At 41.9% G+C, this 27,255-nt stretch overlaps 1 protein-coding gene and 1 long non-coding RNA gene across 2 annotated transcripts in view; one reads left to right on the top strand and one right to left on the bottom strand.

Annotated features, from left to right (window-relative positions):
• The window catches only part of Kbtbd12 (kelch repeat and BTB domain containing 12), a 51,520-nt gene extending 25,929 nt beyond the window's left edge, over positions 1-25,591 (top strand). Inside the window, exon 5 of the mRNA XM_055617425.1 lies at positions 22,085-25,591. Within this exon, the coding sequence (XP_055473400.1) occupies positions 22,085-22,311 (227 nt within the window). The 3' untranslated portion in view covers positions 22,312-25,591. The remainder of the gene's footprint in view (positions 1-22,084) is intronic.
• Positions 1,872-26,326, bottom strand: LOC129684308 (uncharacterized). The gene is made up of 3 exons (XR_008721303.1): positions 26,244-26,326; positions 20,910-21,014; positions 1,872-3,313 (listed from the first exon to the last, which is right to left on the bottom strand). It is a non-coding gene; the product is annotated as an uncharacterized LOC129684308 (long non-coding RNA).
• Between the last annotated feature and the right edge of the window lie 929 nt (positions 26,327-27,255).

Raw genomic sequence — 27,255 nt, 5'->3', positions numbered from 1 at the left:
AGACTCTAATTTCAGGTTTGAACCACTTACAAGTAGAAAGAGCAAGCTTTACGCTACTTTTTTTTCTCTATCCCCAGATAATAAGTTTGCTAAAGTCTACTTTTTACATTCTATTTTCTCTTTTAATTTTTACTTTATGTATATGTGTACTTTGCCTACATGTATATCTCTGCATCACATGCATGCATTGTCAGAGGATGCAGAAGAAGGCATCAGATCCCCTAGAAATGAAGTTACAGTGAGCCACAGTGGTGCTAGGAATAGAACCCAGGTCCTCTGGAAGAGCACCTAGTACTCTTAAACACTGAGCCATCTCTCCACCTCCCATAAAAATCTACTTTTACAAATGTCCTTTTACTTTGTCTTTATTGCTTTTGAAATTCTAGGTCATCTTATTTCTATTACTCTCCCAGAACTATTCAAATAATTATAGGAATGAGGTCTAGTTCATGGATACATCAGACTCAAGTGGATAAACTGGATTGAAAACCAGATCCAGGCCCTGCGTCTAAGAAATGAAAGACTCTGTATTTTCCAAATACTTAATGCCAGCCTGTTTGACTGCCTAAATCCCATTACATTTTTATCAAGAAAAAATTTATTTTAAGTTATCATATTTTCATCTGTTCATTTTTCCATGCAAAATAATATTTATTGAAGGGTATTAAACATTACTTCCTTTACAATAATGTATTATTTCGGTTCTCAAAATATATTACAAAAGTAAGTTCTTAGGGCTGGAGAGATAGCTCAGTGTGTACGAGTGCATACTGCTGTTACAGAGGACCCAAGTTTGATTCCCAGCACCCCCTTCAGGTGCCTCACTACTACCTGTCCCTCTAGTTCCAGGGGAGCTGATGTCTCTGTCTTTAGTCGGCACTGCACTCATGTGTATGTATCCTTACACACATGCACTTCTTTTTTAAGTAAGTCCTTCTCTTTGATTATTTTTACTATACAAATAGTGGGATTAAGTCTAGGATTCAAGTCCAAATTTGTTCAATTTTGAAGTTAATTTTTTGTTTTTCGAGACTGGGTTTCTCTGGTAGCCTTGGCTGTCCTGGACTTGCTTTGTAGACCAGGCTGGCCTCAAACTCACAGAGGTCCACCTGGCTCTGGCTCCCAAGTGCTGGAATTACAGGCGTGTGCCATGGTACCCATCTTAAATAATTTTTAAAAATATATTATTACTAAAGATCAGCTGGGTCATCTCAGTGGATAAAGCACTTGTCTACAAGCTTGGGAACTAGAGTTTGATCCCCAGAATTCACATTAAAGCCAGGCAAACTTTTATGATGCCTTCTGGGATGCCTTTTAGTAATCCCAGAATTCTGGAAAAGAGACAAGAGACCTCCTATGTAAGCTGGATAACTGGACTAGTAAAAATTGGTGTGCTCTGTGTTTGTTGAGGGGCCCTGCTTCAATAACCAAGTGGAAAGTGGAAAGAAGACACCTGATAATCAACTTCAGGTCTTTACATGCAAGCACACACACACACGTGAAAACATACATGCGTGCACATTACAGATAGACAGACGGATAGATATCAACAAAGGTTGTCCTCTGCGTATGAGTAATGTTGTTGTTGAATCATGCAACTATTCTGCGCCCCCTGAACTAAGAGGCCACAGGTAACCAGATTTGGCTGGTTCTTTTCCTTCCCACTGCTAGGCAAGTGCCTTTGGTTTTCTCTTTAGTTCTGGGATAGAACCTAAGGTCTGGCTTCACTCCAGGCAAGTATTCTGCCACCAAGCCACATGTCAGTCCTCAGTCCTTCCCTCTGCTGCTTGCTATTGTCTCATCATCTTTTGTGGCTGTCACATCACACATGCAAGCTCCTCCATGCATTCTACACAACAGACACAAGAATATACTGTAGACAACTATGTGTCTATCTCCACAGACTGAACATGAGTAGGCCAGGAGATCATATATCTTTAGCAGTGTTCCAACATGCTACAGAACAGTGTTTCAGGTCTCTGCACTGGAACACAGACACATTTTTACTTTTTCATGGTTCGCCTCTGTCTGCTAGGCAGTGGCCTGGAAGTCTGGCTTTTTGACAGTTGAGTGACACTATTGCACCACTGGGGATATATGGCCATGGTTGTCGTGGTTCATAGGCATCACAGCTGGGTAGGACAACTGATTGCTTTTCTCCCTTGGCAGCTGGCATAGCACCTTCAGATACCCTGAGGGCTGGTCCTGGGGGAGAAGACTTCCAGGTCAGTTCCGGCTCCATTCTTCCCAGTCCTGCATCTTAAATGTGTGGCATCTTCAGCAGTGAGTCCCGAGGCAACCAGGGACGGCAGTGATAGCGTTAGTCTCTTGGACTCCCCTGACCAACAATTCAAAGGGAGGTTTCCCTTGTTTGGCTATGGCTCTTGGAGGAGTTATTATATAATATGGATGTTAAGGTAAATATGAGGTAATATGTTTACCCATGGCTTCTTCCAGACCCTCTGTATTCCTTCCTTCTCCTTCCTTAGTTAACTCCCCCCCCCACTTTTTTTTATTTTCTCCTTCACAGCACCTGTGTTCTACTGTATCCTTCACTAAAGCTCCTCCACTTCCTATGTCGCTTTTTCACTTGCCTGGTTTGCATGGTTACTCCAGGTTATCTACTTACACCTAAAGATTCAGAATCAGAATCCAAACTTAAGAGAGAATATGTTGCATGTGTCTTTCTGGGTCCAGGCCACCTCACTTACCAAGACTGCTTTTCTTTTCTTTTCATTAATTAATTAATGTATTTATTTACTTTAGATCCCAATCACAGCTTCCCCTCCCTCCTTTCCTCCCAGTTCCTCCCTCTCCCCTCGCCTCATATGCCCCCCTTCCCTTTTCTTCAGAGGAAAAGAAGGGGGGACTTCCCATGGCTATCCTCCCACCTTGGCATAGCAAGTTGTAGTAGGGCTAGGCACATCGTCTTCTCTTGAGGCTAGAGAAGGCCACCCAGTTAGGGGAAAGGGATCCAAAGGCAGAGGCAGAGGCAGCGCCTACTCCTGCTGTTAGAGGTTCCACATAAGGACCAAGCTGTAGATCTGTTACATATGTGTAGGGGACCTAGGTCCTCCCATGCATGCTCTCTGGTCGGTGGTTCAGCCTCTGTGAACACCTATGGGCCTAGGCTAGTTGATTCTGTAGGTTTTCTTGTGGTGTCCTTGATCTCTCTGGCTCTTTCAATCCTTCCTCCCCATCATCTTCCACAAGATTCCCTGAGCTCCTCTTGATGTTTGGATATGGGTCTCTGCATCTGTTTCCATCAGCTGCTGGGTGAAGCCTCTCAGATGACATTTATGCTGGCTCCTGTCTGCAAGTAGAGCAGAATATTATTAGTAGTGTCAGGGGCAGGTTCTCTCTCATGGTATGGGACTCAAATTGGACCAGTTATTGGTTTACCATTCCCTCACTTTCTGCTCCCTCTTTATCCCTGCACATCTTATAGGCAGAAAACTTATGGGTCAAAGGTTTTGTGGGTGGGTGGGTTTCCCTCTACTGGAAATCTTGCTTGATTACAGGAGGTGACCATATCCCCTGTTGCTAGGAGTCTTAGCTAAGATCACCCTCACAGAGTCCTGGGAGTTTCCATTGTCCTAGATTTCTAGCTTGCTCCAGAGATGTGCCCACCACTGATTGCAGTTCTCTCTGCCAGTTCCCTTTCCAGCCATCCTTCCTGAACTTGAACCCTCCTGTTCCCCTCTCCACCCCATCTTCCACCCAGATCCCTCCATCCAGCCACCTCAGATGTCTATTTTATTTCCCTTTCTCAGTGAGATTCAAACATCTTCCCTTGGGCCCTACGTGTTACTTGGCTTCTTTGGGTCTGTGGTTGTAGCGTGGTTATCCTGGTACTTTATGGCTAATATCCACTTATAAGTGAGGACATAGCATGTTTGTCTTTCTGGGTCTGGGTTACCTCACTCAGGATGATCTTTTCTAGTTCCATCCATTTGCCTGCAAATTTCATGATATCGTTGTTTTTAATAGCTGAGTAATAATCCATTGCATAAGTGTTCCATATTTAATTTATCCATTCTTCAGCTGAGGGACATCTAGGTTGTTTCCAGTTTCTGACTATTACAAATAAAGCTGCGGTGAACGTAGGTGAGCAAGTGATTGTTTTGTTAACACGCATTATTAAGTCATTTGGCTTTGACACTTAAGAGTGCATTCTGCCACGTAATAGTTATAATTAATGTTACTTGTAGTAAGAGGTCCAGTGTACACTAGAGCCCTGATAATGATTAGCCCAGACACCTCTGCACAGCCACCCAAGGGGGCATCACTGCACTGGGTCATTTGTTAGAGAACCACACCTCTGCCTGCTTTCCCTCCTCCACAGTGAATCTGTGCTGATGACATGCTACACACTTGCACCGCCCACTGCTGCGTGTGATGCACACACATTTTCTCATGGGCAACACTAGAAATACCATGCAGAATATGCTCCTGTGTGTGTGTGTGTGTGCATACGTGTGCTTTTTCCTTCCTTGGGTGCCCTGGTGTGAGATTATTCATGCCTGTGTTTTTGTGGGTGTAATTAACCTTCTCAGGTTGGGGTTTTCCTTCTACTATCTTCTGTAGGGCTGGACTTGTGGATAGATATTTTTTAAATTTGACTTTATCATGGAATATCTTGTTCTCATCTATGGTGATTAAATTTTTTTTGCTGAGTATAGTAGTCTGGGTTGGCATCCGTGGTCCCTTAGAGTCTGCAGCACATCTGTTTAAGCCCTCCTGGCTTTTAGAATCTCCATTGAGAAATCAGGTGTGATTCTAATAGGTCTGCCTTAATATGTTACTTGGCCTTTTTCTCTTGCAGCTTTGAATATTCTTTCTTTGTTTTATGTGTTTAGCATTTTGATTATTATCTGACAGGGGGACTTCCTTTTCTGGTCCAATCTGTTTGGTGCTCTGTAAGCTTCTTGTATCTTTATAGGCATATCCTTCTTTAGGTTAGGAAATTTTTCTTCTATGATATTGTTAAAAAATATTTTCTGGACCTTTAAGCTGGGAATCTTTTCCTTTAGGTTTGGTCTTTTCATGGTGTACCAGATTTCCCAGATGCTTGTGTCAGGGATTTTTGAGATTTAACATTTTCTTTAACTGATATATCATGTCATTTTCTTTGACCAGTGTATCGATTTCTTCAATCGTATCTTCTATGCCTGAGATTCTGTTGGTGATACTGTTGTAGATCTTGCTTGCTTACCTCCATTTTCCAATTCCAAAATTTCCTCAATTTGTCTTTTTCTTATTGCTTCTATTTCCATTTTCAGGTCTTGAGCAGTTTTATTCATTTACTTCAACTGTTTGTTTGTGGCTTTCTTGACGCTCTTGAAAGGATTTATTGACTTCCTCCACTTTTTCGATTGTCTTTTCCTCTATTTCTTTGAGGGGTTTTTTATTTCCTTTTTAAGGATTTCTGTCATTTTCATAAAGTTAGTGTTAAGGTTATTTTCTTGTCTTTCAGCTGTGTTGGAATATCCAGAGCTTGCTGTCACAGAATAGCTGAGCTCTGTGGTAACACATTGCCTTGGCTGTTGTTGACTGCACTCTTAAACTGGTGTTTAGGCATCTGGATTTGGAGTGATTATTGATCAAGATGCCAATTTCTGGGTTTGTCCTTATTGAATGGGTGTTTTCTTCCTTGGTTTCTGTTTCTCTCTGGTCTTCTGGCTGGAGTGGCCTGGGGTTGAGTGTTGGCCTGCCCTCTCTAGATTGCCTTCTCAACATAAAGGTAGAGATATGGACAGCTGCTTTGAGAGACTCCACTTTTCATGTGGCTACTTGTGTATTTTATCAGCTGTACTGTGCTGTTATTGGTGGGTTCTGATGGATGACTTCCTAGTAACTAATCTACATAGTTTATGATCCTTATGAATAAAGGTACACCAACCAAACGTGCGGGTGCTGAAACTTTCTTCCTGAGGGTTTCCTCGTGCTTGTGTTTTGGGAAGTATTATAGTGGTGATGGTGCTGTGTGCCAGATGGAACCACTGGGACCCTCCAAAAGACCAAAGAAGGGTGCTTCCTTCAACTGTGTATTTTAAAATGCCTTATTTGGAATCAGAAAAAAAAATGTTTTTTCATTTGCATGGAGAAAAGTCGTATTAATAGATCATTAAGTATATCACACACACTCCTGGGCAAGCCCTATGCCCTGCCAAGAGTAGTTGGCCAAGACAAAAAACAAACAAACAAACTCCATGTTTCTTTGTTTGTGGACTTTTCGTTTAGTTTAGTTTTTGTTTTTGTTTTGTCCTACTGGTTTTTGCCTTTTTGTTCTGTTGTTCGCTTTTGTGTTTTGTGTGTTTCTTTCTTTTTGAAAGAGAAAGAGAGCAAAAAGTTGGGTGGGTAGGGAGTTGGGGAGGCTCTGAGAGGAACTGGGAGAGGGAAAGACATGATCAGAATTTTTAAAATATTCCCAAAGAAGGAAAAAAGAGAAAACTTAGTTATAAGTTTCTTCTAAGATGCCCGGGGGTTCTCTCTGCACAGAAGCACATGGTGGGTAAGATAAAGTAAGCACATTTTAAAATCCCATAATGTTAATTATGCTTTTGAATAATCTGTGCTTACTCCTGGAATGAAGATGCATATTCATATATGTGTTTTGGGTTTCCATCAAGTATATATTATGAAAAGTCAAACTGAGTACAGAATCCACTTCAACTTGACAGAATGTGAGGCATAGAGTCCCACCTTCAGCCTTTAGCCTAGACAGTCCTGCCCACCATGCAGCCCCCATTTCTCCAGCTGCATCCTGAAACCCCAGGAAGAGCTCCAGGCCTCAGGGCCCTTTCCTGGACACACATCTCTCTGAGCCTGTTCCCCTACCCTCTTACTGTGTGCTGCTAACTCCAGCTTCAGGATCCAGCAGAAATCTATCTCCTCCCAGTGGCTTGTGTGGCCATTTGCTCATATGAACCACTGTTTCTCAATAGCACAAGGTTTCTCTGTCCCTGCCCTTGTCATTTAAACAAGGGAAAGGCCTTGTCTTGTTTACCTCTTTGTCTCTTACCTAAGGGCTGGCTTTAGGTGACAAATACTTGGTAAACATTTGTTTGCAAAATTGAATTTTTCCATCTCTGTTTCCTGTCCTAGTCTTCCTTCATGTAAAGTTCTACTTTTTAAAAGTCAGATTAGATGTCTTGCAGCAATTTTTTAAATAGAAGCTTTTGATTTTTTTGTAGAGGGAGATGGCCAATGTCAAGTCTTCCCACACAGCTAATGCCCCAAACCATCAACGTTGTTCCGCAGGAAGCCATTCTGTGCCTCATTGCCTTGCTGAAAATATAACAGCATTGTCGGAGCCTGACTCAGCTTGAATGCCATTAAAGAGTAATGAAGGGAAGAGTTACATAAAAGGTCCAAGTTATTACTGTAAATGCATTCAAAAGATCACTCTAGTGCTGAATTATCTTATGAGCATTCTGAGCTCCACTGTAACAAGATTTTGTCTTTCCTTCTGACTTTTTAAATACAAATGTATTGTGAATTACCTAAGTTGTGCTTTAAAATGGCGTGTGCCTGACTCTTGTTCTTACCAGATACCTGTGAGAAGGTTTGAAAGGGGCTGAGATCCTATGAGTAGGGGCTTCCAGGCAGTTCTGGAGTGAATGATCATAGGACTGAACTTCAAGTACACAGATTGTGAGATTGTCCCTGTAGGTAACATATGTTCAGAGTGCTTACTAACCCTGAACTGTATTAGCCAGCTGATTATGTGTGTGATCTCCCAAAAGACTCTGAATACTTTAGGGACAAAACCAGGAGCCAGAAGCTGGTTATTCTGTGTCTCATACAAATATGAACCAGGCACAGGAAATTTTAGATTGCTTAAAGTTAACTAGAAGTTTAAAATGTTTCTGAGGACTGGAAAGGTGGCTCAGTGGTTAAGAACACTGGAGTTTAGTTCTTAGCACCCACCCCAATCAGCTCACAAGCTGCTTTTAACTCTCGCTCCAGGGGATTCGATGGCCCCTTCTGACACACATAAACATAAAAAACACATAAACAAAAAATGAAGATAAATTTTTTATATAGGCTTTTGATTCTGAAGTCATGGTTTAAGAAGCTTCAGCAGGGAGCAGTGCTGGTGACATTAGTGAGAACAGACCAGAACAATCTTAGGAGTGCCTGCTCAGCGCTGGTGTCTCTGTACTTGCAGGAAAGCATCAATGGTTTGCTAGTCCACATTTTCCGAAGTTACTTTTAGGAGAGAGGGCTAACAAAATGTTGAAAAGCTGTCAGTAGTGAAGGTCTGTTAGAAACAAAGCAAAACAAAACTTTAAGGTTGTCTCATGTGCCCTCTGTGTCATGCGCAGGGAGAGCCATTTATACGGGTACACCTGAACCCTACAATCCCAGGGCTTGAGAAGCAGACGCAGCCAGAGCCTGTGAGTGTAAAGCCAGCCTGGTCCACATAAAGAGACCAGGGCTACATAGCGAAAGGCTGCCTCAAAAGAAAATAATCACAGCAGAAAAAAAAAAAAAAAAAAAAAAAAAACCATGCGTACTGTCACACTGTCATTTTGAATGAAACACATTGTCTTTCTTCAATTAGTGTGACCTGCCAGGCACTGGTAGCACCCACCTTTAATCCCAGCACTCAGGAAGCAGAGGCAGGTAGATCTCTATGGGTTCGAGGCCAGCCAGGTCTACAAAGCAATTTTTAGGACAGACAATGCTACATGGTGAAGCCCTGTCTCGAAAAACCAAAATTAAATTAAAGTAAATTAAATTAAAAAAAAATTAGTTTAACCTAATTACGTTTTCTTACTCTCATCCTCCATCATCTGTCATTTGTTATATCAATGAACAAGTAATATACAAATACCACTTTATGTACATCATTTTACTTAGACATGAGGTAAATAAACCAAGATTCTTATAACCCTTTATAAAAAAAAAAAAACCAGAGAAATTCAGGGCTGGAGGTCTTAGAGGTTAAGAGCCCTGGTTTATCTTGTAGAGGACCTGAGTTCAATTTCCAATACCACATGGTGGCTCCCAACCATCTAAAGCCCTCTTTGAATTGCTGCAGACACTAGCACACATGTGATACACAAACATGCATGTAAGCAAAACACTCATATACATAAGATAAAATAAAAACCCATAAAAATAACAAATTCAAAATTCCTGACGGTAGAGTCCGGGTACTGGCATTTGTGATGAATGTGCATGTGTGTGTCTGCGCCGCTGCACATATGTGGGAGACGGCTTTCAGGAGTTGCTGCTCGCTTTCCACTTTGAATTGGGGTCTCCTTGTTTGTTTTCTGCTGCAATGCACACTCTAGGCTAGATGGCCTGTGAGCTTCCAGGCATTCTCCTATCTCTGCCTCCCACCTTCGCGCCGGAGTCCTGGAATTAGAGATATGTATAAAAGTAACTTTTATTTGCCTGTTCCCGTTGTCTCAGAACCACGACCTAGTCCTTGAAGCTCTATCCTCCATACAATCTAACCTAGACCTAGAAAGCTTTCAGCCTCTGAGACTTACTGCTGAATAAGCTCACCCTTGTTCTTACTGAGCTCTGGGCTGGCTGGTTCAATTCAGCTGTCCTGGCTCAAACTTCTCTCCCAGATAACTTATTCAATCTGGCTTCTCTTCCAGGCTCTGAATTGCTCTGCTTGGCCTCTAACCCCAGCAGTCTTTTCTAATCTTCTAGCTTCTCTCTCAATCTCTGGCTCATTTGGTCTTCACCTGAGTGCTTTCTCTGCAGTCTATCTCTCTATTACTGTCCTAGTAAAACTTCCTCTTCTCTTCTTGTGAGAGTTGGGCGTATCTTTTTTTCTTTTTTTTATTATTATTAATTACACTTTATTCATTTTGTATCCCCCCATAAGCCTCTCCCTCCTCCCCTCCCGATCCCACCCTACTTCTCCTTTCTTCATGCATGCTTCTCCCCACATCCACTGATAGGGGAGGTCCTCCTCTCCTTCCTTCTGATTTTAGTCTATCAGATCACATCAGGAATGGCTGGATTGTCTTCTTCTGTGGCCTGGTAAGGCTGCTCCCCGCTCAGGGGGAAGTGGTCAAAGAGCAGGCCAATCAGTTTATGTCAGAGGCAGTCCCTCTTCCCATCACTATGTAAGCCACTTGGACACTAAACTGCCATGGGCTGCATCTGTGCAGGGGTTCTAGGTTATCTCCATGAATAGTCCTTGGTTGGAGTATGAGTCTTTGGGAAGTTCCCTGTGTTCAAATTTTCTTGTTCTGTTGCTCTCCTTGTGGAGTTCCTGTCCTCTCCAGCTCTTGCTATTTCCCACTTCTTACATAAAATTCCATTCACTCTGCCCGCCAGTTGGCCATCAGGCTCAGCATCTGCTTTGACAGTCTGCACTGCAGAGGCTTTCAGATGCCCTCTGTGGCAGGTTCCTAGGTTGTTTCCTGTTTTCTTCTTCTGACTTTCAGAGGCCCTCTGTAGCAGGTTCCTAGGTTGTTTCCTGTTTTCTTCTTCTTCTGATGTCCATCCTCTTTGCCTTTCAGGATGGGGATTGAGCGTTTTAGTTAGGGTCATCTCTTTTGCTTAGTTTGTTTAGATGTACCGATTTTAGTGGGTTTATCCTATGTTGTATGTTTATATGAGTGAGTATATACCGTGTGTGTCTTTTTGCTTCTGGGACAACTCACTCAGGATGATCCTTTCCAGGTCCCACCATTTACCTGCAAATTTCATGATTTCCTTATTTTTCATTGCTGAGTAATACTCCATTATATAGATGTACCACAATTTCTGCATCCATTCTTCAGTTGAGGGGCATCTGGGCTGTTTCCAGCTTCTGGCTATTACAAATAAAGCAGCTACAAACATGGTTGAGCAAATGTCCTTTTTGTGTACTTGAGCCTCTTTTGGATATATGCCTAGGAATGGTATGGCTGGATCTTGAGGGAGCGCTATTCCTCGTTGTCTGAGAAAGCGCCAGATTGATTTCCAGAGTGGTTGTACAAGTTTACATTCCCACAACCTCTCCAGCATGTGTTGTCACTTGAGTTTTTCATCTTGGCCAGTCTGATGGGTGTAAGGTGAAATCTCAGGGTTGTTTTGATTTGCATTTCCCTAATGGCTAATGAGGTTGAGCATTTCTTTAAATGCTTCTCTGCCATTCGATATTCTTCTACAGAGAGTTCTCTGTTTAGCTCTGTTCCCCATTTTTTAAGTGGGTTACTTAGTTTGCTGCTTTTCAGCTTCTTTAGTTCTTTATATATACTGGATATGAGTCCTCTGTCAGATAAAGGGTTGGTGAAGAATCTTTCCCAATCTGTAGGCAATCGCTTTGTTTTGATGACAGTATCCTTTGCTTTACAGAAGCTTTTCAGTTTCATGAGGTCCCATTTATTGATTGTTGCTCTCAGAGCCTGTGCTGTTGGTGTTCTGTTCAGGAAGTTCTCTCCTGTACCAATGAGTTCTAGGGTATTCCCCACTTTTTTTTCTAGCCGATTTAATGTGTCTGGTTTTATGTTGAGGTCTTTGATCCACTTGGACTTCAATTTTGTGCAGGGTGATAAGTATGGATCTATTTTCATTTTTCTACATGTAGACATCCAGTTAGACCAGCACCATTTGTTGAAGATGCTATCATTTTTCCATTGTATGGTTTTGGCACCTTTGTCAAAAATCAGGTGTCCATAAGTGTGTGGGTTTATTTCTGGGTCTTCTGTTCGATTCCATTGATCCACCATTCTGTTTCTATGCCAGTACCATGCAGTTTTTATAACTGTTGCTCTATAGTACAGCTTGAGATCAGAGATGGAGATACCTCCAGAAGATCTTTTATTGTAGAGGATTGTTTTAGCAATTCTGGGTTTCTTGTTATTCCATACGAAGTTGAGAATTTTTCTTTCCAGGTCTGTAAAGAATTGTGTTAGCAATTTGATGGGAATTGCATTAAATCTGTAGATTGCTTTTGGTAAGATGGCCATTTTTACTATGTTAATCCTGCCAAGCCATGAGCATGGGAGATCTTTCCATCTTCTCATATCTTCTTCTAGTTCTTTCTTCAGAGACTTGAAATTTTTTTCATACAAGTCTTTGACTTGCTTGGTTAGGGTTACACCAAGGTACTTTATGTCATTTGTGGCTATTGTGAAGGGTGTTGTTTCCCTAATTTCTTTCTCGGCCCTGTTGTCTTTTGTATACAGGAGTGCTACTGATTTTTTTTTGAGTTAATTTTGTATCCGGCCACTTTGCTGAAGGTGTTTATCAGCTGTAGGAGTTCCCTGGTAGAGTTTTTGGGGTCACTCAAGTATACTATCATATCATCTGCAAATAGTGATAATTTGACTTCTTCCTTTCCAATTTGTATCCCCTTGATCTCCTTCAACTGTCTTATTGCTCTAGCAAGGACTTCTAGCACTATGTTGAAGAGATATGGAGAGAGTGGGCAGCCTTGTCTTGTCCCTGATTTCAGTGGGATTGCTTTAAGTTTCTCTCCGTTCAGTTTGATGTTGGCTATAGGCTTGCTGTATATGGCCTTTACTATGTTTAGATATGTGCCTTGTATCCCTGATCTCTTCAATACTTTAAACATGAAGGGATGTTGGATTTTGTCAAATGCTTTTTCAGCATCTAGGGAGATTATCATGTGTTTTTTTTTTTCTTTCAGTTTGTTAATATGGTGGATCACATTGATGGATTTCCGTATATTGAACCACCCCTGCATACCTGGGATGAAGCCTACTTGGTCATAGTGGATAATTTCTTTGATGTGTTCTTGGATTCGGTTTGCGAGTATGTTGTTTAGTATTTTTGCATCAATGTTCATAAGGGAGATTGGCCTGAAATTCTCTTTCTTTGTTGAGTCTTTGTGAGGTTTAGGTACCAAGGTGACTGTGGCTTCATAGAATGAGTTTGGTAATGTTCCTTCTGTTTCTATTTTGTGGAATAGTTTGAACAGAATTGGAGTTAGCTCTTCTTTGAAGGTCTGGTAGAATTCTGTGCTGAAGCCATCTGGTCCTGGGCTTTTTTTGGATGGGAGACTTTTGATGACCGCTTCTATTTCTTTGGGGGATATAAGACTATTTAGTTGATTTACCTGGTCCTGATTCAGCTTTGGTAAGTCAAATCGATCAAGAAAATTGTCCATTTCATTTAGATTTTCAAATTTTGTGGCATATAGACTTTTGAAGTAAGTCCTAATGATTGTTTGGATTTCCTCAGTGTCTGTAGTTATGTCCCCCTTTTCATTTCTGATTTTGTTGATTTGGGTGGTGTCTCTCTGCCTTTTTGTTAGCTTGGCTAAGGGTTTGTCGATCTTGTTGATTTTCTCAAAGAACCAGCTCTTGGTTTCATTGATTCTTTGAATTGTTTTATTTGTTTCCAATTGATGATTTCAGCCCTGAGTTTGATTATTTCCAGCCGTCTACTCCTTCTTGGTGTGTCTGCTTCTTCTTTTTCTAGGGTTTTTAAGTGAGCCATTAAGTTGCTTGAATGAGCTGTCTCGAATTTCTTTTTGAAGGCACTTAGTGCTATGAACTTTCCTCTTAGCACTGCTTTCATTGTGTCCCACAAGTTTGGGTATGTTGTGTCTTCATTTTCATTGATTTCTAGAAAGACTTTGATTTCTTTCTTTATTTCTTCCCTGACCCAGCTGTCATTTAGTAACAAGTTGTTCAGTTTCCATGTGTGTGTAGGCTTTTTGTTATTTCTGTTATTGTTGAGGTCCAACTTTTTTCCATGGTGATCAGACAAGATACAAGGGATTATTTCAATCTTCTTGTATCTGTTGAGGCTTGCTTTGTGACCAACTATATGGTCTATTTTGGAGAAGGTTCCATGAGGTGCTGAGAAGAAGGTAAATTCTTTTGTGTTTGGGCGTAAAGTTCTGTAAATGTCTGTTAGGTCCATTTGATTCATGACCTCTGTCAGAGACACTGTTTCTTTGTTTAATTTCTGTTTTGTTGACCTGTCCTTTGTTGAGAGTGGGGTGTTGAAGTCTCCCACTTTTAATGTGTGGGGATCTATATGTGGTTTAAATTTTATCAATGTTTCTTTAACAAATACAATGCTCTTGTATTTGGGGCATAGATGTTCAGGATTATGATGTCTTCCTGGTGAAATTTTCCAGGATTATGATGTCTTCCTGGTGAAATTTTCCAGGATTATGATGTCTTCCTGGTGAAATTTTCCTTTGATGAGTATGAAGTGTCCTTCCCCATCTCTTTTTATTAATTTTGGTTGAAAGTCTATTTTATCAGATATTAGAATGGCTACTCCTGCTTGATTCTTGGGTCCGTTTGCTTGGAAAGTCGTCTTCCAACCCTTTACCCTCAGGTAATGTCTATCTTTGTGTCTTAGGTGTGTTTCTTGTATGCAACAGATTGCTGGGTTTTGTTTACGTATCCATTCTGTTAATCTGTGTCTTTTTATTGGAGAGTTGAGTCCATTGATGTTGAGAGAGATTAACGACCGGTGGCTGTTAGATCCCTTGATTTTGATGTTGGCTGTGGTCATCAGGTTGTGTGCTTGGTTGCTTTTTGTTTTACTGTAGTATGGTTAATTATTTCCTGTGTTTTCTTGAAAGAAGCTAATTTTTTGGGGTTGTGTTTTCCCTTCCAGTGTCTTCTGTAATGCTGGATTTGTTTGTAGGTATTGTTGAAATTTGTTTTTGTCATTGAATATCTTGTTTTCTCCGACTATGAGGACTGAGAGTTTTGCGGGGTATAGTAGCCTGGGCTGACATCTGTGTTCTCTTAGGGTCTGCATGATATCCGTCCAGGCCCTTCTGGCTTTTATAGTCTCTGTTGAAAAGTCAGGTGTGATTCTAATGGGTTTGCCATTATATGTTACTTGGCCTTTTTCCCTTGCAGCTTTTAGTATTTTTTCTTTGTTCTGTATACTTACTGTTTTGATTATTATGTGGCGGGAGGATTTTCTTTTCTGGTCAAATTTGTTGGGTGTTCTGTAGGCCTCATGTATTCTTATTGGCCTCTCCTTTAACTTGGGGAAATTTTCTTCAATGATTTTGTTGAAAATATTTTCTGGGCCTTGGAGAAGGGAGTCTTCTTTTTCCTCTATACTTATTATTCTTAGGTTTTGTCTTTTCATATTGTCTTGGATTTCTTGGACGGTCTGTGTCAGGAATTTTTTGGATTTAACATTTTCTTTGACAGATACATCGATTTCTTCCATTGTATCTTCTACACCTGAGATTCTTTCTTCCATCTCTTGTAGTCTGTTGGTTATACTTACCTCTGTAGTTCCTGTTTTCTTCCCTAGATTCTTCCTCTCCATTATTTCCTCCATTTGTGTTTTCTTTAATTTTTCCAATTCTATCTTCAGGTCTTGAGTTGTTTTGTTTACTTCCTTCACCTGTCTGATTGTACTTTCCTGTTTTTCTTTTAGTTCCTTCAACTCTGTTTCTTTTATTTCATTCAGTGCTTTAAGCATTTCCTTTCTAAAGGCCATAAACTGTTTAGCTGCAGCTTCCTCTATTTCTTTATGGATGGCAATATTCTGTTTGAGTTTATCTTCCTCTATGTCTTTATGTATCTTATTTGTTTCCTCTGTTATCATCTTCATGAGCATAGTTGTTAGGTCATCTTCTTGGATTTCAGTTATGCTGGGGTGTCCAGGGCTACTTGCCCCTGGGTAACTGGGTTCTAGAGATGCCATATTGCTCTGTCTTTTGTTGCTTGAGCTTTTACGCTGGCCTCTACCCATTGTGCTATCTTAGGTGTTTGGGGTTATTTTCTGGTGGTTCCTGGGGATCCTGTGGTGAAAAGAATCTCCTTTGCAGAAAGCTGGTTTTTCCTGAAGGATGTCTTCTCAGCTTTTTCGGTATAGTCTCTGGATGTCTGGCGTTTTTTCAGGAGTTGCTACTGCTCACCTCAGGGATAGAGACCTGAGTGGTAACTGTGGTCTTTGTTAGGCGAGAGGGTTCTCCTCTCACCCAGGGAAGTCCTGAGGACAGCTAGAGGTAGGCATATCTTATTCTGTCAAATCTTTCTCTGATTCGTCTCTAGTTCTGCCACTCAATTAGACATCACTTTCAAACATGGGTGCTTCCTGCTATAAACTAACTTTTACCTTTATTGTTTGGGATTAATGGCATGCACCACCTTGCCTGGATCTAAGCTTTTCCTTACCTGAAACTTGCTTTCTACCAGTCTGGCCTTGAACTCAGATCTGCTTGCCTCTGTCTCTTGGATTAAAGGTGTATTTGTATTTCAGCCGGATCACACAGACCCAGAAGATCTTGGATGTGATCTCTTGCCAGAGCAGCCATGTTCTGAATTAAAATTTTTTTGCAGATATGTGCCACTAAATCCAGCTAAGAATCAAACTCAGGTCATCAGGTGTGCAAACTCAGGTCAGCTGGTGTGCAAATTTAATACTTTTACTCCTGAGCCATCTCTCCCACTCTAATCTTTATTTCCTCAAATTTTTCCCTAACAAATTCTGTCAAGCCTTATTTAGAGAAAGGCAGCATGCTTGGCACCTCAGGAAATACAAAGTGCACACCATTCTTTGTAGGACTTTTGTCTTGTGTCCCTGATGTTTTTGAGCTGGGATATATTTGATTGACAGGTCTTTGTAGAAGCATTAGTAGGAGTTTGGTCTACATTTTGTTAGGTAGTCCAACCCAAGTCAGGAAAGGCTAATTGTCCTGGTAGGCAGGCAAGCCTGGGGAGAAGACCTGGTGCAGTCTCTTTTTGACACGATCTGCTTCTAAAGCTGCCCAGACACTTAGCACTGACTTCTTTGGACTCAGAACTTGCCACATTTTAGTTAGCCATCAGCAAACAGGTGGCCTGGGAATAAGAAGAGAAAACTACCATTCATGTGTTCACCTCAGTTTCACTGAAGAAAGTGCTGGGGGTTCTGCCCCCAGAGAGCTTGCAGGTTAATATAATAGGAGAGAGAATGAGGAACAGAGGGAAAGGAGAGAGAGAGAGAATATGTTTTCATACAAAACTTGATTTCTGTTTGTTCTGTATGGAGACAGGAATGACTTTTTTGAGAGGGTATAGGCAAGCTAGGCCTTAAAGGTGCAGAAATATGTCAAGCTAGGGAGAGGGGTGTCAGAGAACACAGCCTGAGAAGGGGTCAGAGAGAAAGGTCTTGACTCTATGTGGAACTGTTGAGCTGCCTCCGCCTAAGGTTCAGGGGAGAACTGCAAACCAGGCATGTAAGGAGGGCAGGACCTGAATTATCCAGAACCTTGTGCTTCTTTAGAGAAAGGAATAGATATGAAAATAGGTACAGTCTACAGAACTGGTGATTAAGAGAGATATGGAGGGCAATGGTGACATTCATTTGGGGCTGCTGTAGTCCTTACTGGTCATCTTCTAAACTTTATGAGTGTCACTGTCCCTGCCTCACCCTGAGTTATTCTCTCCTTCGGGACTCAACCCTCAGGCCTTTGAAGGCCCTGTACTACACACTAGTGCAGTGTGGGAAGAGACAAGGAAAGATGAGCTCAGGATATGGAAAGCCCTGGTATGGCTAGAAACACCGCTGCCTGGTGCCTGGGGTAAGATGGACAGCCTAAGGTTGCTCACAATCAGATGGAAGGAGACTTTCAACTACAGCTTATCTGGCACCAACGCCTTCTAAGTTCTTACTTTCTTTTTTCTTCTTTTTTTTTGGCTTGTCATTCTAGAGTGATGTGTTTGCCTCTCTACATTTTCACTTGTAAGGCACAAAACAGTTCAAATATATGGGGTTTTTCTCTCCAAAATCAAGCTCTAACACATGAAACTTGGTCTTCTCTTTCTGTTATTTTTTCTGAGATTTTAGGGGTTTTTTTTGGGGGGGGGTATGGTATTCTGCTTGGGTAGCTAATAAAATGCAAGCAGATTGCTAACATTCTCAGCCTGAAATATGTGGGAACTGTCATCCCAAGTTTTCTAAACCCAAGGCATGCTGTTGGCTAGTAATGTCTAGCCTTATCCAGGATTTGGTAAAAGGCAGATAAGAGCTTTTTATTGAAAATACCCAAGAGCCCCTGTGTTGGGCTTTAGAAAGTGACAAGCTGGTGTTTTTTGTTTGTTTGTTTTTTGGCGTTAGGCTTGAAACCTAGAATTCTAAAGTAACTAAGGGGGAAAAAATCAAAGAGCTGTCAATCTGCACAAGAAGGAAGTAAACTGTCACAAGCATCCCATTAGTAGGCAGAGGCTAAGGTCAACACAAGTCAAAAGAAAGCCTGGCCACTTTTACTCTAAGAAGCTAATGATTTCTTTCCCACGGCTCTTACAGCTCAAATGCTTATGGCCAGGTAAGCGGCTCTGTGAGGTCAGAGAAAGCTTCCTCGGCCTCATACCTGATGGTCTTTGGTTTTTTGAAACAGTCTTACTTTGTAGCCGTGGCTGGATACTATGTAGTCTGGGATGGCCTCCTACTTAACTATATAGCTCAGGCTAGGCTCAAACTAATGGCAGGCATCCTGCCTCAGCTTCCCAAGTGCTGGAATTACAGGCATGCACTACCACAGCTTTTGGCTGACTGGACATGATTCCCTCTGCCCACATTCAAAAGAAATGTCTAAGAGTATTTGGCCCTATATCAGTAAACCAGCAATTATCCACAAATCCAACTGAGGGCAATCATAAGATCTCAACAATTTCAAAAAATACTGGTGTACATCAAACCCCACAGAACATGAAAGAAAATAATTGTCATCTGAGTACCAGCTGCATGCATGCCATGTTGCTTAGATACAGTACACAAGAGGAGATATGTCAGAGAATTCCTTCGGTGATACCCATGAGTACTCTGAGTTCCTCCTTGCTTTCTGCTTTTCTTTGATATTAGCTGAGACGTTTGATCCTTGCCAAATTTTATGAAATCAATGTTATTATCCTTAGTTTCCAGGTGAGAGTGATTGAGGCTTAGAAGAATTAAGTCAATCAACTTCATTTGGCTATCAAATAGTGACACAAGAATGTGAACCCTGGGTGTGTCTTCTAAAAGTCCACATCGTTTCACCGTGGCACATGGGTGCCCCACTGCCACCACACACAGTCCTTCCCCAACCCCAAGTCTGGTTTAGCAATGCAAGCAACTTTGGGAGTTTGCCATAACTGTTAGTGAAATCCCTCTCCTGCTTTGGATCAAGCCCAGATCGGAATAGACTAAGCCTGCCACCTTGAGGCAGTCCTGTAGGTGAAGGGTGTGGACTACATTAACGGGCAACTGGATGGCATGTCCCTGTGCCTTTAGCCAGCTGTTGGCCGGGCCCTCTGTGGGAGGACAAGCTGACTCCCACACATCCCCAGAAATGAAAGAATCTATCATAGCCCAACATCCGAAGAGGCAATCTTCATCTTTATAGGAATAAAATGAAGAAAGAGTGGCAAGTTGTAATTTTCTTCTCCTTCCCACCCCCGAACAATCTAGCTATATATTTTGCATGTGCAGCGCATTTGGGCATGACCTATGAAGGTAATTTCTATTCACTCGCTTGGTTTTGAGTGAGGGAAAGTCATGTTCAGAGATTCTGGTAGCACATAAATTAAAGCCTGAGCTGACTTATTGACATTCTGCAGCTGTGCAGATCCCACCCTAGGCTTCCTCTCATCAAAGGCTGTACTTGTAGAGCCAGTGCTGACTTATTAATAAAGATCGGGCCTTTATTTGATTATTTATCTAATCAAGATTCATCTTCAGTCTAAGCTCATTAAGCCTGCTGCTAATGGAGGGTGCTTGAGGTGAAATTACACTCAGTGTCACGGAGTCCAGGCTTCAGGGGCCAAGACAGGGAGAGCACATGGTAAGCACAGTAAGCTCCAGTCCCGGGGTGGGGCAGTGCATGTGAACTGTGTGCTTACCAACGAGAAGAGGCACATTTCACAAGGTTAGCTTTGAATGCGGTGATTAAACACACTCGGCAGCAGAGCGAAGGTGACAGCACTCTCATTATCCCAGACAGTCAAGAGTGAAAAGCACTCTGCTGTGTCACACGGGGGCAGCATCTCTGAAGGACCTTTCTGTGGGACTTCGGAGTTAGAACCAAGCTGCTGGCGCTCTGGGTGACTTCTGTCTAGACTGCTTGTTTCGCTCCCTGGTCTAACGTGGCTGCAGCGCAGGCTAGCCCCAAAGCAACACTCCTGCCTCTCACAGGGGGAGCTCGTCATCTTCTTACCTTGCAGGGCTCTGCTGCTGCAGATAAACCCTCTTCTGCTTGACTTCTTGGCCAATAGTAGGAATTTCCATTTTTTTGAAGGCTAAGAAATGTCCCACCACCACTGCTCCACACTGAAAGTGGCCCTGCCCACGAACACAGAGCCACTCTGTGGCCAATGTGTTTTCTCCTCCAAAACACAGCAGTTCAGACTCAGCTTCATAATAGGCTAGATTGTTCAGCTAAGCATATAAGAGAGAAGGCAGTGTCCTGAGTTCATAGTCTCAGTCCTCGTGTTTATGCTGAGAGAACTGGCTAGGTAACATCTGTAAAGAGAGGAAACCCCTCCAGTCTTTATTACCTTCAAAAAGTGGCTTAAGACCCACTTATTGTGAAGTACGAAGCTCCCATTGCAGCCCCCCTGGATTCATTGAGTACTGTATGGCAGGCTTAGTCATGAAAATGTGACCTTTGCCCTCCATGAGCTTACAGAACCCAGACCCAGAGAGGCAGGGAATACAGTGAGGAAGGAGTGACCAGGGAGAACATGGGGAAGGAACATTTCTTATTCATTCATTCTTTCCTGACACATGATGTGTCAGGATCTCCGGGAGGTGCTGAAGGTGGGGTCAGAGAAAGAGACAAAGAAGCGGGTGATGATGAAGGTGCTACCTGGCTAATTCTGTAGAGTTAAGTCTAAGTAGCAATGAGGAAGAGAGGCAAGGAGGCTATATGATCAACTTCTCAGCGAGTGGAATCTATAATAAAGGCTGTAAGTATTTTTTTATTTTTGGATTTGTGATAAACATATACCCCACTGATGATAAGCAGTCATTACCCCATATATGTAGTAGCTCTTCCAGGACCATTCTTCCAGGGGGCTGGTACAGCCAAGGCCAATACTTTACAATCCTCCCATGACATACAAAGATCAGCGGTAGATCTGAATGGAGGGAGGTAACAATGAGAATGATTGCAAATATGAGAGTGTCCGTTCTTCCAGGGAATCTGCCTCAGTCTCTGGAGCTGACCTGTAAGTCAGGAACCATGACCCTTTTGTCTTGGGACTTAGGAGGTATCTTAGTTAATTTTCTACTTCTGTGATAAAATACTATGACCAAGGCATGTTATAGAAGGGTTTATTTTGGATTGCCATTCCAGAGAGATAAGAGCCCATTTCCATAGAGGGGAAGCTTGAGAGCAGGCTAGCATGGCAACTGGAACAGCAAGCCAAGCGCTCACATCTCGAGCTACAAACAGGAAACTGAGAGCAAGCTGGGAGCAGCACGAGTCTTTGAACTCTCAAAGCACACAGAGATCCGCCTGCTTCTATTCACCCAGTATTGTGATTAGAGGTGTGCACCACTATTCCCTGCCTTCGCTCCATTAATTTCTTAAAAAGCAGGGGCAAAAGCCTTATCAATCTTTTAAAACTCTTTATCACTTACCATTATCTTGGCAACAATGAACATTTAGTGATCACTTGTTGAATAAACCATGGGCTAGTAAGGGAGGAGCCTGGACATTTCACCTTCCAGTCTTTCTGGTCTCCCTCTAATCTCAAACCTGAAATTTACCTAAGAGCCCTTCTTTTCAAATGAAAAGTATCCATGCAAGTGAAGATGAGAAGCCAGCTTGCAATGATGAGTCATAAAAAAGATAGTTCTTGATAGCTACATCAGTGAGCTCATTGCTCACAATGAGGCAGGTGTTTGAGTCATTCAACCAATATTCTTACTGGAAAGGGAGTACTTTATGAACCAACATTGCAGGATCTATGCGGAATAAATCTTATGCCTAAGCAGTAATGGGAAATGCTGCATTACAATGACATTAAACTTGTCTGTGAAACATATGGAAGACATTGCTGTCACTTAGAAATTACCTTTGAAATAGGTGACAAAGAAAAGTCAAGGCCATCGGGCCTGTGCTGCCAACAGTGCTAGGGGAGGAGGATGTCCCCTGTGAGGCTTCTCCTCCCAAACAGCCCATTTCTGTGCTTCATTCTCTTAGGTGGAATTGGCTGTGTGGGCCGAGACAGGGGACAAGTTCGGAAATGCCTTGATGTGGTTGAGATCTACAACCCTGATGGAGACTTCTGGCGGGAAGGCCCGCTTATGCCGACTCCCCTCCTCTCACTGCGAACCAATTCCACCAGCGCAGGCGCCGTGGATGGAAAGCTCTATGTCTGCGGGGGATTTCACGGAGCAGGTACCGGCCCACCTATAAATATATTGTGAACCTTTCACCTCCACTATCTGACTTGATGGTCAGAGCTTGTTCTCCAGAGTAGTGAGACACTGGCAAGAGTCTGGCTTTCAGAGCCCAGCAGCCTGCAACAGATCCCTAGATTCTCTGGGGCTTCCCCTCCATGAAATGGTGAGGACTGTCTGGGTTCAAGTTTATAATACATCTAGTACATGGCAGCCACTGGACCCATAGTAGTTGAGTATGAAAAGAAAAGAAGTAGAAGAGGAAGGCAAAGAAAGATTTCCAAACAGGAGGGGCCTGGAAGCAGAGGAATGGCTGGACGTGGTGAGTGTTATGTTTTCAGCTACCAATTCGGAAGACCCTTACGCTGCCCACTACCATCGAGTGAAGTAAATTCCTCAAAAGCATTTCTAAAATGATGCCCAGTGTACACACTTACTACTGAGTGTACACATCCCATAGCATCATTGCGTTCCGAAGCACGGTACAAAGAGGCTTTTAAGCATGCACAAATCTAGAAGCCAATGTCTCTAAAGCCTCATTGCATCAGTGAATAAGGCAGAAGAATGCCTTCACAGTAGACTGACTAGCTGATTCTGACCTCACCAACTGAAGTGTTGAGCCAATATATACCCGTGAGACACATGCCCCAGAGCACATACAATTTTGAAAGAACTCAGATTAAAATAAACTTGCCTTCATTTTGTAAGTAGTTTTGTAACTAACTTAGAAAATGAGACTTTCATTGTGAATTAGAAAAGACTTAGTGAGTTGGGGATTTGGCTTTCTCGAGAAAGTACTTGTCTTGCAAACATGGAAACCTGAGTTCAATCCCCAAAAACACATGTTAAAAAGCCAAAAACAAAACAAAACAAAAAAAAGCCAGAAACATGGTGGAACATTCTTGTGACTTCAGTGCTTGTGAGATGGGAGGCAGAGACAGGCAGATAGCTGGAGCTACCTGACCTAGCCTAATTGGCAAAGTTCCAGACAAGTAAGGGTTGTTTTAAAATTGTGTTGCAGTTTCTCTTTTAACACAGCTAGCGCCCAAATAATTGAGACTGAACTATTAAATTTGTTTAATAAGCTTTACAGCACAACAACTTAGCAATATAAGTCTACATGAACCCTTTAAACTAGTCTGGCTTTCTCTTTGCCAAAATTCCCAAGACACTTGCATTTTATGGCTTTCTCTGCTCCAGCTATCATGTCTGCTGGACTACTCCCATTGCTCAATGCCAATTCCTCTCCCCCCCCCCACTCTCTACTCCTCTTCCCTCCTCTCCTGGCTGGTAGGAAGTCCAGCCCTATTCTCTACCTTGCTCAGTGACTGGCCATTAAGATGCTTTGTTGGCATATTAGGGACAATTGGGGAGCAAAGTTTAGACAAGAGATTCTCAGAACAAGGACTGCAACCAGATATGGGGCATAGAAATCAGCATTTGAATCTGCACAGTGCACAATAACGTTATGCCTACACTCTCAACACTGAGGATATCCTCTGACCTACACACACACACACACACACACACACCTTCAACGGCAACCAAACAAGAAACTTAGAAGATATATCAGTCAAATACAGAAAATTTTTGTTCTTTAGTCAAACCTCTCATGAAAAGGTGCTTTTCAGATAGTCTGGACCAGGGTATTAAAGGATATTAAGGAGTTGTTTTAGGAATGATAATAGTATTGCATTTTATATAAGTCAAAATAAAAAGAATATTCTAGACAATTAGAAATTATATTTAGGCCAGGCATGGTGACACATGGTGGCATACACCTGGAATCCCAGCACTTGGGAAGCAGAGGCAGGTGGATCTCTGTGAATCTGAGGCCAGCCTGGTCTACAGAGCGAGTCCAGGACAGCCAGGGCTACACAGAGAAGCCTTGTCTTGAAAATATATATATATTTAAGTATGTGCAGGTGAAAATGATGTAAATATTTGCAAGTGAAAATGATGCACTATCTGAAGTCTGCTCTAAGGCAGATTTGTTTTTAAATTCAAGTATATGCACGTATGCCACATGAGTGCAGGTGACCTTGGAAGCCAGAAGAGGCTGTCAGATCCCTCGGAGATGGATTTATAGGTAGTTCTGAACCACCCAACAACCTGGGTGTTGGGAACTGAACTCAGGTTTTCTGAAAAATAAGCAAGTGCTCTAAACCACTGAGCCATCCCTGCAGCCCTCCAGCAGAAGGAGGAGCCAGGATCCATTCTGGAAGACTGTTGAATGAGGCAATTGTTAGAGCTGGGTTAATGCCTTAAAGGCTATGCTGCCTTTACCGTTTCACTACTGTGTGCTGTAAAGTTCCTATCATCCATTTGTCCTTTAGAGAACTTTCCCAGAAGGTCTTTAAATTTTTTTCATTACATTTTATTTATTGTGTGCAGTGTGTGTGGGTTCGATGATTTGAGTGTGGAGGTCCAAGGCCAGTCCAAGGGAGCTGGTTGACTGTGAGGGTCCTGAGGATTGACACTTGAGGAAAAACACATAAAGCAGAGTAGCACGAAAAAGCAGGGACGATGCCAGGAGAGGCAGCAGCCTGACAGGTACAAGTAAATGCTGTGTTGAAGGGACAGGGAATGGAGAGTGAAGAGATTTACTGGAAATTAATACTTATAACAAATTGAATCTACACTAAAATGTTAGCAAAGATAGTTGAGGAAACTTCCCAGAAATTACAGAATACCATAGTTTCTTATATGACTCAGTTTACCAAAATAGCTATAGCTTGTAGCCACATACATTTGGCTACTTTATATATGTTCCTATAGTTACCATCCTTCTCCACCCCAGTCCCTTCCAACCTCCCAACACTAGGTGGGTGATAAAGAAAGTTGGAGGGGAAAGAGGGTGTAAGGAATAAGAGTAAGGAATAATTGTAAAATCAGAGGAAGAGAAATGAAGTCAGGAGTTCCAGCCTTGAAGTAACAGAACCTCTGGCAAAGAGAACACAGAAAGAGCACAGAAATGTGTCATCCACAGAGTAGATTAATAAAAATCTCAGAACTGCAGTCACTAGTCTAAAGGAAGCTACCAGATTCCATGGAAGCAGATACAAACTGACAAAGCCAAAGCACATCACTGTGACAGTAGAGACAAACAAAAGATTCTAAAATGTTCTGTCATAGGAAGCTTTTCCATTGAACATTTTAAATGCCATATTTAGCAGATCTCTGACAAGTTTGAGTACCAATTTCTAATAAGTATATCTGAGCTCAGCAAGCCTTGCTTATTTCTAGTTACTTGCTTTAGGCTTAACCTTGAAAATGTATACAGGAAACTAAATAAGACTTATTTCTGTAATTTAATCAAATTAGTACCTAAATTGACTACAAATATAGTTCTGAACATATTAAAGGTTAGTCGTCTTTAACAGTTTATAATAAAAAATATCAATTTCTGAATTGAAGCTTTTCTAGTTTCAAAATAAAATTCTTAAATCATTAATACAGCCCATAAGGAGATTGGCAACTTTACTTTGCTACTCCTTACATAATGCACCATTACAGAATACTACAGTTTCTTATATGACTCAGTTTATCAAAATAGCTATAGCTTGTTTCTAGCTATTTGCTTGCTCAAGTGCCTGTAATTTTTTTTCTTAGTTTAGGGCCATTGCTCTATCAATACAGGCTTGTCAGTCAACCATTTTAAGGATAAGGCCATTGGTTTTTTTCAGCAGTGGCCCCTCTTATATTGGAAACTCCATCCTTGTGATGGCAAAGCTTGTGATTGTTCTTGATGATACGTATCAATACCTCCCAGGAACATCAACTATTTCCCTCTAATTTCATCATGAGCTGTCTCTGGGATTAGAGAAATATTAGAGTACCCCATTGTTGTAAATGATTTCTTTCCCATGAATTTATGGGCAGGTCAGACATATAGTCTCAACTTCCCTGTTGGCCCTTCTGGTCCCATTATACACTTCGTTTTATTTGAGATGACTTACCAGTTCCTACAAACCGTCTATAAAGCTTTTGCAGCGGCCATTCTGAATACCAGGATTTGGGGGAAAATGATAGTCACATTAGCTTCTGTATCCACCAAACCTTCTATTTCAACACCATTCACTTGCACTTTGGACTCTGATCAATAACCACTGTTTGCCAGAATACACATTTTCCAGTACTCCCAAATCCCCATTCTTTCTACTGCAGAAACTTTGCCCTTAATGTAGCAGCCAAGAAATTCTATCCCCTGCATTAATTTGAATCTCTTTTTTACACATGCCATAATTTTAGTTTCGTCTTTGACATCCCCATCTATAATACCTGGATGCACAATGAATCCTTGGGAAGTTAATCCACTTTTTCCCAAGCTCATCCCTACTGTCCCTGAAGGGAAAATACCATAAACTCCAGTAGTTAATTTGTAACATTGAATTTGGGGAGATAATGTAAGAGGTTTATCTGTGGCCAAATTTAGAACAGCACTGCCTTCAGTAGCATGCATGAGATCAGCAATGCTTAATTGCAGTTTTTCTGCCTGCTTATTATCTCCTGGCTGACCAGAGGGAAATGGCTCATAGTTTTTGCCGCAGAGCCTCAAGCTCTCAAGCCCCAGTTTTACAAGAGATTACCTTGGATATCTTTCTTGGACATGCACTCATTGGTCCAATTATATATCTTGCCACAATGTCCACAAACCCTGGGGAAACCTCAGCGTTCTTTTTGAGAACCGACTGCCACCAGAAACAGCTTGTTCACATCTCCAGTGGAAAGTACCATATTTCTTAGAGTGAACATACCAGACATTTTGAGATCTGGCTCAGAAAGTACCATATTTCTCACAGTTACCACACTGGGCATTTTGAGATCTGAGGCTTTTGGAAGCTTGCTCACAACTTCTTTGTAAATGGCCAGATTGACCGCAATTAAAGCACTGGGCAATTTGATATCTGAGACCTCTAGCTATAGCTCATCCTATGTTATCGCCATGATGCTTGTGAGAGCCAATACCAG

The sequence above is a fragment of the Psammomys obesus genome, unplaced genomic scaffold (genome assembly GCF_907164565.1).
Source record: "Psammomys obesus unplaced genomic scaffold, mPsaObe1.curated_primary_1811, whole genome shotgun sequence".
Classification (NCBI taxonomy): domain Eukaryota; kingdom Metazoa; phylum Chordata; class Mammalia; order Rodentia; family Muridae; genus Psammomys; species Psammomys obesus.
Note: the sequence above shows the minus strand (reverse complement) of the source record. Positions and strands in the feature narration are given on the sequence as shown.